General features: G+C 42.5%; 1 protein-coding gene across 4 annotated transcripts in view; it reads right to left on the bottom strand.

Annotated features, from left to right (window-relative positions):
- The window catches only part of LOC129854543 (zinc finger protein 609-like), a 90,560-nt gene that overhangs the window by 42,657 nt on the left and 34,820 nt on the right, over nt 1–13,083 (bottom strand). Inside the window, exon 1 of one of the 4 annotated variants that reach the window (XM_055921727.1) lies at nt 11,836–11,936. The exons of the other annotated variants lie outside the window; for them this stretch is intronic. Coding sequence (XP_055777702.1) covers nt 11,836–11,838 — 3 coding nt within the window. The 5' untranslated portion in view covers nt 11,839–11,936. Of the gene's footprint in view, nt 1–11,835; nt 11,937–13,083 lie in introns of those variants that run through there. 4 annotated transcript variants of the gene reach the window in all.

Genomic DNA, 13,083 nt, shown 5'->3' with positions numbered 1-13,083 from the left:
TTGCCTAGTTCGCAAGCTTGGCAGTGTGGAGTTCCATTCATAGTGCTACTGGTAGTTAAACAAGAGAACAATGTGATTCTACTGCTGGGCAGCCTTGGTTATAGGGCCGGGACAATACCAGTATCTCAATACTCCTTAGTATCATGGTAAGGAAACAAAACTCAAAGTGGATTTACTCTCTTTAGGGAAACAGCCCTAATGCTGAAAACAAACATAATTATGTTGTCTTCCAGTCACATTTATTTATTTTCCAAGCTATAGCTCACATTTAACATATAGCAGCTTTTTAAAAGGACCAAAGCGTTGCTTCGTGTTTTCATTCCATGGAAAACATATTGCAATACTAATATTGTTACAGCTCTTTTTCATTATCAACTAAATATGTACTGTGAATATCCAATGAATTGAGTCTGGCCTTGTTATAAGAAACACAAATGTCAATACTACCATGACCTGCTCCAACAAAGTCCCATCTGTGTGGATATTCCCTCCCCCATGCCCAGCCTCCCACTCTGACAGAAAGTCATTCCAAAACAACAGCATCGATTACAATAATAAGCCACATTCTTGTCAAGGTCACCCACTCAAGCTCAGAGAGAGAGAGAGAGAGAGGCTGAGTCTGGGAGCAGAAATCCAGATAAGCTGTACTGAGCCTGGAAGGATTCTGTCTCCCCGCCCTCTCTGTAGTCATAAACCTTCTCACACCAAAGGGAAAAACCTGACAACAAACCAGGAAGCCGCCATCCACTGCTGAGCAGGATGAAATCCCACCCAAACACACCACTATCATTCCAGGACTACCTAAAGGTGATTGGGATAGCCAATGTGTAGACAAGAAGCTGAAAAACATGCAAGCTTTATGGGTAATTTGCTAACGCTAGGCCTACATTTGTTTACTCATTTGTGCATTATGAAACTATTTCATCTGCAAATAATATGACATGATAAATCTCTAGTAGGAAATGAGTACAATTCCATAACAGAGAACTAACTGATAGTTGTTTGTATAGGCTACTTGCTATTTGCTAAGCATAGTCCGCTGTATTCCAGAACGCAGTATTCCAAAACGCAGACCATTACAAAATCTGCATTTTAAACATTTTCACCTGTGTTTATATAAAGTCAATCGTTTTTCGTTCAATAGAGTGATCAGGGGAGTGGAACTATAGTTTTCCTGCAACACAGTCGGCATAAAATATATACACTTTCTTCATATGACAACAAAAGTGCAACACAAGTAAATGGGAAGACAATGAAAAAGCAAGGTCTTTGTTAAAACGATGCATGTCCATCCTATTTCTAATGTTTATTATAGAAAGAATACAGCCAGCTACATTTCCTAATGTTATGCTTAAAGTTAATCTTGCATTTTACCAGAGAAAAGTAGACTACACCAGTCAGAGTGCTGTCTACTGATAGAATGCTGTTCTACTGAAGCACAAAATTGGTCTGATGACAGCAGAAATTACAATAAGAAGCATTTTAGATCTGCGTTTATAAAACACATCAAAATAATTCTTAAACGTTTTATATTTTATTATTTATTTTTTATGCGGAAAAGACAGAATTCTGCATTAACGCGACGCCAATATTAATTCAAATACGAGAACCAAACCCCCAAATTGGTCACTTCATAGTTTCTCTCCCCCCAATGTTATTGGAGGCTTTCACACAACACTTGAGCCTGTATGAGGTTCTTCTTTGAAGCTAAGACTAAAGGCTAAACGCCTGAAGGGTTTTGGATGGTCAAATTACAACAATAAGCGGCTGGCCTTCAAGTCCCTACTGGATGGATCCTACGAGGTCGTGAACGGCTAAGAACACAATAGACATTTTACTAGCCCGCATATCAAAACAAGGAAAACAAGTTGTTATGCAGCCTGTGAGATTTCACCAGAGACCACAACCACAAAACTATTTAGAGAGATGTTCTGCATTTGCCTGTTCCCTTTGTGCAGATGCTACTCTGTGGGTGGTGCGTCATCCAACCACAGGAACTACAAAACCCTATCCTTCAGTTGAGCATCGATGCTTTCACAAGTTTGGTTGCATTTCTAGACAACGGTTAAAAATGATTTGCTTTCGAAACAAAATCTGATAACAAAAATGTAAATCACCCATCAACAGAAATTGCAGTCCCATAACCTTACTATATCGTGATGTAAAAATACAAGTATAATTCTGGAGGCTGTTTCAGGAGCCAAGGCTATAGCTACAATATTATCCACAGACAATTGTTTGTTGACTGAAAAAACTAAAAAAGCCAATGGGGTCTTCTACAGGGCAGACAGATGGGCAGATGAGCTGGGAGTGAACTACGACCTTTTGTATGGGGGTTGATCCCTGTCTGCAGACAGGATAGACACACTAACACAGTCCCCTGTTCTCACACAGGCTGCATCCTGTTTCTCTGACAAACCTTTTCTGTTGGGTGTCTCACAACGGTTCTATTGAGCCATGTCTAGGCCTCAAGCTTGATGGATGGTGATGTGCACTATACTGCAAAGAGCAGTTCCTGGGCTATGGCATTACAGGATATAGTAGAAACACACACTGCACCAAAGGCCATAGAACAGGGGTGTCAAACTCATTCCACAGTTAAGACCTGGACAACCAGATGACGGGAGTTCCTTACTAATTAGTGACCTTAAATCAATCAAGTACAAGGGTGGAGTGAAAACCGGCATACACTCGGCACTCCGTGGAATGTGTTTGACACATGTGCCATAGAGTAATGAGCAGAATCACAGTAGGTGGTAGTCTGCTGCAAGCATCATTTCATACTGATTAAAACAGGCCTTCTACTAGTACTGTTCTACATGGAGGAGGTAGAAACATGGAGGAGGAAGGGAAGGGGCAGGTGGGTGTGAATTCATGTGACAATAAAGCCACTCCAAATCTGACAAACCATGTTGCTCCTAAATCTAGCCTAGTGTAATCTGCCTGTCAAGGTTTTTCAGCGAGATAGAGGGGACTACGGTGTAACAATAAACGATAAGGGCACAGCTGTGATCCCACATGGAGGCCCCTGAAATCCCCAAGACAGTTTCTTAAAATCAGAAGACGTGCAGCAAGACGTGTGGGTGGACCACAGCGAGCGGCCACTGGTAGGACGTACAGAGACGTGTGGGTCGACCACAGCGAGCGGCCACAGGTAGGACGTGCAGAGACGTGCGGGTCGACCACAGCAAGCGGCCACAGGTAAGGGATCACACTAAACAAATGACACCTACATGCCATTCAAATCATTAAGGAACAGTGGAGTCAGTGGGAGGTGTCAAGGAAGAGAAAAATGAAATAAATTACCTCTGAAAATACAGCTCTAACGCCCCCCCCTGACAGTCCCAGAAGTCTGCACAGCCATCATAGTTTGATGACCTCGTTAGTTCCAGTCCCTAATCTGCTAATGCTCGGATAAAAAGAAAACTGGGAGGACAGCTGCCTGCTAGTATTCCCCCCTCTACAGCTGCTGTCCACGGGCACAGCTGATACTGTCACGGCCATTGAGGTTACAGCAGGGAGCATGGTCAAACTGCATGAACCAATCTCTCAGTGAGTGAAGGGGTTGGCACCAAGTCCTTACTGGCACAAACCTGCAAAGGGAGGAGCAAGCATTCTGCATTGAGACCTATATCAACACTTCAAATAAAGACCAGAGTGGGTAGTGCTTCCAGTGTGCATAACAATCAACCCAATCTCTGATGTCAACAACTCCGGTTCTACTGTATTCGATCAGTATGGAGGAGAAGGAAAACAAGCAGAGGCTATTCTCAGAGGTCAAAACCAAGAGCAGCTGATCTAGCAGAGCATGAGGATCTGTATCATCAGGTCATCTAGCAGAGCACGAGGATCTGTATCATCAGGTCATCTAGCAGAGCACGAGGATCTGTATCATCAGGTCATCTAGCAGAGCACGAGGATCTGTATCATCAGGTCATCTAGCAGAGCACGAGGATCTGTATCATCAGGTCATCTAGCAGAGCATGAGGATCTGTATCATCAGGTCATCTAGCAGAGCATGAGGATCTGTATCATCAGGTCATCTAGCAGAGCACGAGGATCTGTATCATCAGGTCATCTAGCAGAGCACGAGGATCTGTATCATCAGGTCATCTAGCAGAGCACGAGGATCTGTATCATCAGGTCATCTAGTAGAGCACGAGGATCTGTATCATCAGGTCATCTAGTAGAGCACGAGGATCTGTATCATCAGGTCATCTAGCAGAGCACGAGGATCTGTATCATCAGGTCATCTAGCAGAGCATGAGGATCTGTATCATCAGGTCATCTAGCAGAGCATGAGGATCTGTATCATCAGGTCATCTAGCAGAGCATGAGGATCTGTATCATCAGGTCATCTAGCAGAGCATGAGGATCTGTATCATCAGGTCATCTAGCAGAGCATGAGGATCTGTATCATCAGGTCATCTAGCAGAGCATGAGGATCTGTATCATCAGGTCATCTAGCAGAGCATGAGGATCTGTATCATCAGGTCATCTAGCAGAGCATGAGGATCTGTATCATCAGGTCATCTAGCAGAGCATGAGGATCTGTATCAGGTCATCTAGCAGAGCATGAGGATCTGTATCATCAGGTCATCTAGCAGAGCATGAGGATCTGTATCATCAGGTCATCTAGCAGAGCATGAGGATCTGTATCATCAGGTCATCTAGCAGAGCACGAGGATCTGTATCATCAGGTCATCTAGTAGAGCACGAGGATCTGTATCATCAGGTCATCTAGCAGAGCATGAGGATCTGTATCATCAGGTCACCTAGCAGAGCATGAGGATCTGTATCATCAGGTCATCTAGCAGAGCACGAGGATCTGTATCATCAGTTCATCTAGTAGAGCATGAGGATCTGTATCATCAGGTCATCTAGCAGAGCATGAGGATCTGTATCATCAGGTCATCTAGCAGAGCATGAGGATCTGTATTATCAGGTCATCTAGCAGAGCATGAGGATCTGTATTATCAGGTCATCTAGTAGAGCATGAGGATCTGTATCATCAGGTCATCTAGCAGAGCACGAGGATCTGTATCATCAGGTCATCTAGCAGAGCACGAGGATCTGTATCATCAGTTCATCTAGTAGAGCATGAGGATCTGTATCATCAGTTCATCTAATAGAGCATGAGGATCTGTATCATCAAGTCATCTAGCAGAGCATGAGGATCTGTATTATCAGGTCATCTAGTAGAGCATGAGGATCTGTATCATCAGTTCATCTAGTAGAGCATGAGGATCTGTATCAGTTCATCTAGTAGAGCATGAGGATCTGTATCATCAGGTCATCTAGCAGAGCATGAGGATCTGTATCATCAGGTCATCTAGCAGAGCATGAGGATCTGTATCATCAGGTCATCTAGCAGAGCATGAGGATCTGTATCATCAGGTCATCTAGCAGAGCACGAGGATCTGTATCATCAGGTCATCTAGCAGAGCATGAGGATTTGTATCATCAGGTCATCTAGCAGAGCATGAGGATCTGTATCATCAGGTCATCTAGCAGAGCATGAGGATCTGTATCATCAGGTCATCTAGTAGAGCATGAGGATCTGTATCATCAGGTCATCTAGCAGAGCATGAGGATCTGTATTATCAGGTCATCTAGTAGAGCATGAGGATCTGTATCAGGTCATCTAGTAGAGCATGAGGATCTGTATCATCAGTTCATCCTATAGGGGGTTTAACACATTCTACGACTTCTCCGCTATTAGCATTGGCTATGTTGTTAACGTTAGTAAAATGCCACAACGATTACATTTGACCCGAGTGACTAGACTTCACAGCAGGCCGTCTCATTCTCTTAAAAGACATAAAGCTAATTGATATGATGAAATAGAATTTGGTTCTCCAGATGGGAGAACATAATGGTGTGTGTGAGCTCAGCATAATCCAAGGACTGAGCAAGTCCCCAGCCTCTCCAATGAACTCCTTCCCTTCTAACTTCACCTTTATTGATCCAGGGGCCTTTCATCATCTCCCGGGCTCTGCAGAAAACACAGCATAGAAGCCATTTTGGGAGCCTTATGACATTAACATTTGAGTCATTTAGCAGACGCTCCAGTGTTATTTTCTCATACATAGGCTTTGTAAATAGAGCGTACCGTTCCTAAATAATGCGGATAAGTAAATGCTTTGTTTATTTAGAAAAGAAGGCAGTCTAGCCCAGCGGCAACACATTCTGGATGTCAGATCAAAGTTACCACACACACCAAAGTCAATCAATAATTCAGGAATTTGATCCTTCACATCGAGTTATCAGAGAACACATTCATGCATTCTCTACAATGTTGAAACTACCCCAGGTTTAATTTCTAAATCCCTTCAAATCGAGAAACACCACAGGGAATACTGAGAAACCAAAAATATGTAATTATCACAAATATCCCTGTAGTTGAATTAAAAATGGGCTGCGTCTGTGTGGCAAAGATGAAAGACTTTGGAATGAGTTGGTAGAATCCATTCCTATCAGGTCCTGGATCAGGATCCAGATCTTATGGTCGGGTTGGGGGTGGAAGAAAAATGCATCAAGGGGAGATGGAGCAAAGAGATAAGAGTGTTTTGACAAGGAGTCTTTTCATGTCCATAACAGACAGTGTAAAGACAGCTTATTCAAGGACACTCCACCACAGTCTCCACTGAGCACATCAGCATTCATCAGAGAGCTCTTCATCGGCTGGGTGACTGTACTGGTACTACCGTCTGTAGAAAATAGCAGTGAGGGGAAAAAAATCTAACCTTGTCCTTCCTGAGAACATAAAATCCACTGGCACACAACCAAGGTTAGAGGAGAGTAAGTAGGAGATATATTTTATTTGTTTACCTTTATTTAACTAGGCAAGTCAGTTAACCTCTACTCAATAGGCGGAGCTGTTAGCACTTTTTTTTTCTGGACGTTGCCAAATTAAACTGCCCAGTTCTCAATTCTTGCTCGTACAATATGCATATTATTACTATTATTGGATAGAAAACACTCTCTAGTTTCTATAACCGTTGGAATTATGTCTCTGAGTGAAACAGAACTCATTCTACAGCACTTTTCCTGACGGAGTGAGATTTCAGAAATCTTGGCCTCTGCTCCCAGGTCAGTTTTAAGGTCCCTGTCAATGCTATGGGGATACAAACACTGCCTACGCCTTCCTCTAGATGTCAGTAAGTGGTGACAATTTGAATGGAGTCGATTGCGCAATCAGGGCCTGTGTAAAAGACCAATGACCGGAAGTACATGTCTTTTCTTCCCTGCGCTTGGCGCACGATGGACGTCGGACTGGCCTCCTTCCAAGCTTTGGTTTAGCCAGTAATATATCGCCGGTCATGTTTACTCGTTATAGGTGTTAAAAACATCATACGGTAGTTAATTTAAACCGTTTTATAGCAATTTATATCCGTTTAGTGCGATTTTCTGGCATTTCTTTGTGACGCACTCCCAAGAGCTGGGCACTTTTCCAGTACATGCCGAACGTTAGTGGCCATTTCGACAGGACAAGAGGACATCTTTCGACCAAAAGACGATTAGACCGGAGAAAGGATACATTGCCCAAGATTCTGATGAGAGTTCAGCTAATAGTAAGAACTATTTATGATGATAAATCGTTGTTCTGTAGAAAAATGTTAAACGCATATTCCGCCATTTTCTTTGGGGTAGCTTCGCTTTGGCGCACCCTGTATTGCACAGTAAGGATAATTTAAAAAATGTAATTCAGCGATTGCATTAAGAACTAATTTGTCTTTCAATTGCTGTCCACCCTGTATTTTTTAGTCAAGTTTATGAATATTTATTCATTAGACTAGATCACTGTCCAATATGGCGCCCAACATTTTCAGGCCAGTTTTGCTACTATTCTCATTGTATAACCACGTTTTTTTGTGGCTAAATATGCACATTTTCGAACAAACTCTATATGTATGTTGTAATATGATGTTACAGGAGTGTCATCGGAAGAATTCTGAGAAGGTTAGTGAAAAAATTAATACATTTTGGTGGTGATAATGCTATCGCTCTTTTTGCATTGAATCAATGCTGGGGTAATGTTTGCACATGTGGTATGCTAATATAACGATTTATTGTGTTTTCGCTGTAAGACACTTAGAAAATCTGAAATATTGTCTGGATTCACAGGATCTGTGTCTTTCAATTACTGTACGCTGTGTATTTTTAAGAAATGTTTTATGATTAGTAATTAGGTAATACACGTTGCTCTCTGTATTAATTCTAGTCGAGTTGTGATGGTGGGTGCAATTGTAAACTATGATTTCTACCTGAAATATGCACATTTTTCTAACAAAACCTATCCTATACAATAAATATGTTATCAGACTGTCATCTGATGAGGTTTTTTCTTGGTTAGTGGCTATCAATATCTTTATTTGGCCGAATTGGTGATAGCTACTGGTGGAGAGAAAAAAAATGGCGGACAAAGAAAAATGGTGTCTTTTGCTAACGTGGTTAGCTAATAGATTTACATATTGTGTCTTCCCTGTAAAACATTTGACAAATCAGAAATAATTGCTGGATTCACAAGAAGTGGATCTTTCATCTGGTATCTTGGACTTGTGATTGAATGATATTTAGATGCTAGTATTTACCTGTGACGCTATGCTAGCTATGCTATTCAGCTTTTTTACTGGTGGGGGAGGTGGGGGGTGCTCCCGGATCCGGGTTTCTGAGGCGGTAGAAGTTACGAACACATTTTTATTTTCAATGATGGCCTACACCGGCCAAACCCGGACGACGCTGGGACAATTATGCGCTGCCCTATGGGACTCCCAATCACGGACGGTTGTGATACAGCCTGTATTCGAACCAGATGCAGTGCCTTAGACCGCTGTGCCACTCGACGAGCTACATTTTCACTGATGGCATTTAGTGCTTTTCAAGTGGTAACTCATTTATAAATATGAAATGTAATTCACACAGAGATCAAGAATCTAGATCACAGGAGGTTGGTGACACCTTCATTTGGGAGGACGGGCTCGTTGTAATGGCTCGAGCGGAATAAGTAGAATGTATCAACTACATCAAACAGGGTTTCCATGCGTTTGATGCCATTCCATTCGCTCTGTTCTGGCCATTTATTATAAGCCGTCCTCACTTCAGCAGCCTCCTGTGATCTAGATACGATATGCTGAGGATGTCTTCTGAAAAGCAGAAAGACAAACATCAAATTGTACGCTGACAGAAACGAGACCACGATTCAGCTGGGCTCTGTAAACATGCTATGGCTCGTGTACGGCAATAAATTTCTTGAAACTTAGCGTGCACTCCAAACTGTGTGTTTGACTAGGTTGTTTATACATCCTCCCTGCCGGTCCCTCGTAACTATATGAGTATTATGAGGTATCTATAGGCTACTTCTCTTCACATGCCTTGTTCTAATGCATTCAGCCAATTTGGCCATGATGGCAGTGTGTGTGCCAATTGAATAGATGTAAATGTCATGTAAACACCAACTGACTGGTGGACTGTGCCAAAGCCAATGGCTCCATGTCGCAGAGTTTAGAACAACTTGGCAGCAACCAGTGCTGAACGGAAATAGATTTCAACAGGACTGGGACGTTAATGCTCCAATAACAATCTAATCTGGGAGCATTTGATTTGGGTGAGGATTTTGTGGTGATGAGGCCTTTGTCCAAAGACCAGGATAGTATGCTCCTCCCTCCCTCGGTCACACACAAGGTCTCTCCATGTTCTTCAACAACAGCTCTACTGTGCTACTCTGAAGACAAGCCTTGTAGCCATGACTACTGTGCAGCTCAGAGCTCAATCAAGCCTGTTCTCTGTCAAAAGAGCTCCCAAGATGATCTCCAATCAAATTAATTCCTTTAAACCAATTAGCAGAGGCTTTAAAAAAGGGAGACCCTTAGTAGTAAGATCATTGTACCATCTGACAAAAAAAACTAAACTTTTCTTGGGGGGGTTCGTTGCACAGATCACACATTTACAAAACAGGCAACAGAACATAACAATTCAATTGTATAACAGTGTAATCTCTTCCATTTCATACTAGCAGGCCAGTGGGTTAATGTTATTACAGTTGGAACGGAGTGGGGGATGGGGGGGTAGCTCAGGTTTCCAATATGAGCAGCAACAGTTAGTCTCTCAGAATAAAAATCGCATACTGTGCACTGTGCTTCCAACCAATAATCATGAGTGTTAGACATTGCTCCCCAAGGACGGCCATGTACCCTCTTTCATTTCTATCAGCAGCATAATCCCCTTTTCAAACCCTTTTTAGGGTGAATTAGAAAGGCGCCGTATTCAAAGAGATGAGTGGAGAGAGAAGGGGCTGGTAATAATCCCAAGGCCCTTGTGGTCTACGTGGATTAGAATGGCAAAGAAAATCCTTTCATCTCAGATCCGCACTTCACAGCTCTCTCACACACACGTTTTATTGACACATACACCAGATGGGGAAATGTGTTTTTTTGTGAAATTATCTTCTGTAAAGAAATCGAGTCATCTTTGCCTTGTTTAAATAGATGACAGATGATTAAATTCTGTTTATAACGATAGTTAATCTACTAGATTGAAGACAAGCTGATATGAAAGACTTGCTCTATGGACTAACCTCAGTGTGGAGGCGTTTTGACAGGACTGACTCATGGTCATAACTGCACATTATATGGGCGTTATCTGCAACTGAGAAACCAGAGGAAGGAGCAGGTGGGACAAACCAAAGTCTCCCTGACAAAGTCTAGGCCTTGACTATATCGCAACAATGGACCTACAATTCTTTATTGTTACTACTGAAAAACATAAAAAGTAACCACAATTCCCACAAATTGATATTCCTACATCATGACAGATTATCTACAGTTAAAGCATTGACTGTTAAATGTTCTGCATGGTATAATGAAAGGCCCACGACCATCACTTGTTTGTCTGCGGTTGTTTGCCAATCTCATTTTAGAGAGACATGTTTCATCTGAGTGTGATTTCTGAGAAGACATTCTTCAAACAATGACATTAGTGCTGCTTGCGGTAAACATGCTGCTTGCAGAGTGAGTGACTTCTCTAAAGGTGTCCGCATGCTTCCCAGCAGAATCATTTCAGAAGAGTTTATGCATATATTATGATTACATTTTGGGATGTTTTCGTTAGTTTTGGACTTCTGTGAGTTGGCATTTTTTCTGGAGGCAAGCCGGAGACTACGCCCCTTCGTCCGTGATTGGTCAACAGTAGGGATTCTTGTCATTCAACGAGAGACGACTCGTTTATGCAGTTTTTCTTCATTGAGAAATACTGCATCAAATATCTTAGATGTAAAATTGTGTGACTAAGCTCTCCTCTGCAAAAACTTTAAAATGAATGATAGATTTCTTACATTATTTCTGACTATTTTAAAGAAGTGTATACTGGCTATGGCGTCTCAAAATGGACAAACAGTACAATGCCGCTTTTTTCTCATTTTTCAAGCAAAGGTCTTTTAAGGAAGTACGCGAGCACACTTTCGGTTCGCCGACTTCTGCTAGGCGCCAGCCGAACTGAAGCACGCGGACGCCTTTAGTGGAGGGAAAAAAACAGCATGTCATTCCCATCAAATGTCTGTTGCCAGTCTTTAAGAATGCTTTTAAATCACAGTAAAGGATTCCTGCTAGGTGACACTAACCTCATTAGAGCAAAGCAAGTTGAAACCACAAAGTCACTGCACAAAACTGTTAGATGTGTCAGGGTAGGCCTACCTGTTGCAGGAGGGTTAGCCAATTTGCTATGTAACGCTATTGGGGTGAGTCGATTATGCTAAACCCTATTGTTGTACATAATGTTGCCGCTACCGTCTCTTATGACCAAAAATAACTTTGAGACATCAGGACTGTGATTACTCACCATGGACTAGCAGAATCCTTTTTCTTCTTTCACGACTCTGACGAGCCCGAGGCAAAGGATATACAACTCTGTTACGTTTCTGTGTTGTAGTTTGTGTATTTCAGTGTGTGTTTCAGGAGATGGCTTCCTGAATTCTCCCCAAGCAGCTGATTGGTCAACTCCAAGGCTAATTGGAGCTGACCCCGCCCCCTCTCCAAGACGCAGCTGTCTCCAATTACCCATTTCTTCTGACGCTATATAAAAGCCAGTTTTCTGTTCAGAAGGGAGAATGCAGAGAGAGATTGATTGTATATCCTGAGATTCTTGCTGAGAGAGAGGAATCATTGCAGAGGGTTATATCATATGCTGGTTGTGTTCTCAGAGAGATCATTGATGGGAGCAGATTTGGAATGTTCAGTGTTTGTTTGTTACTCAGAGAGTTTATTTGATGTCCTGTGTTTCTCGGTTTATTTGTGAGATTGTTTAATATTCTGTTTCATTTGTTCCCAGGGGGGAAGGGGAATGCACCTAGGGAGTGCTTAGACAAGAGGCCCGCGGGCATACATATACCTGTAGTATATTCACTGTCTAGGCACACTAGGTAAGACCTGGGCGGACCACCCCCTGTATTTTGGTTAGCGCTAAGTTGGGTAGGCAGGTAAGGTAGGAGGGGGCTTTGATATATACTTTCTTTGCTTTGGTTCCGTCCAGCCCCGTTTCCCCATATTACCGTGTGAAGGAATAAATCCCTAGTAAACGGTAAATTCTGCCTTTTGTCATCCTTACTCGCACCTACAGTCCCATACCTCTTTCACTTCACGGGGAGTTGAGTTGTAGCAGGGTGTTGCGTTCCCTCTTCTTAGAGGCGTGCGTAACAGGTTCCCTCTGGAAAAGGCTCCGACCCCAATGATCTGCGTGAAGAGGCCGAGGACGGGCTGCCTTCTGAGGAGTAGGAGGCGATCGAATAAACCGCCACTCCCCTCAAATCTGCGCGCAAACATGCAATCTTTGGGCAATAAAATGGACGCGTTATTGGGAAGATTAAACTACCAACGGGACATTAAAAACTGTAACATCTTATGCTTCACGGAATTGTGGATGAACGATGACAATATCAACATACAGTTGGCTGATTATATGATGTAGCAGCAGAATAGAACAGCGGCGGTCTATGTATTTTTGTAAATAACAGATGGTGCATGATATCTATGGAAGTCTCGAGCCATTGCTCACGAAAAGCTGCAGACCACATTACCTACAGAGAGTTTG

This window comes from Salvelinus fontinalis, chromosome 4, assembly GCF_029448725.1.
Source record: "Salvelinus fontinalis isolate EN_2023a chromosome 4, ASM2944872v1, whole genome shotgun sequence".
In the NCBI taxonomy this organism is placed as follows: domain Eukaryota; kingdom Metazoa; phylum Chordata; class Actinopteri; order Salmoniformes; family Salmonidae; genus Salvelinus; species Salvelinus fontinalis.
The sequence above is the reverse complement of the archived record's forward strand: the minus strand, read 5'-3'. Positions and strand labels throughout refer to the sequence as shown.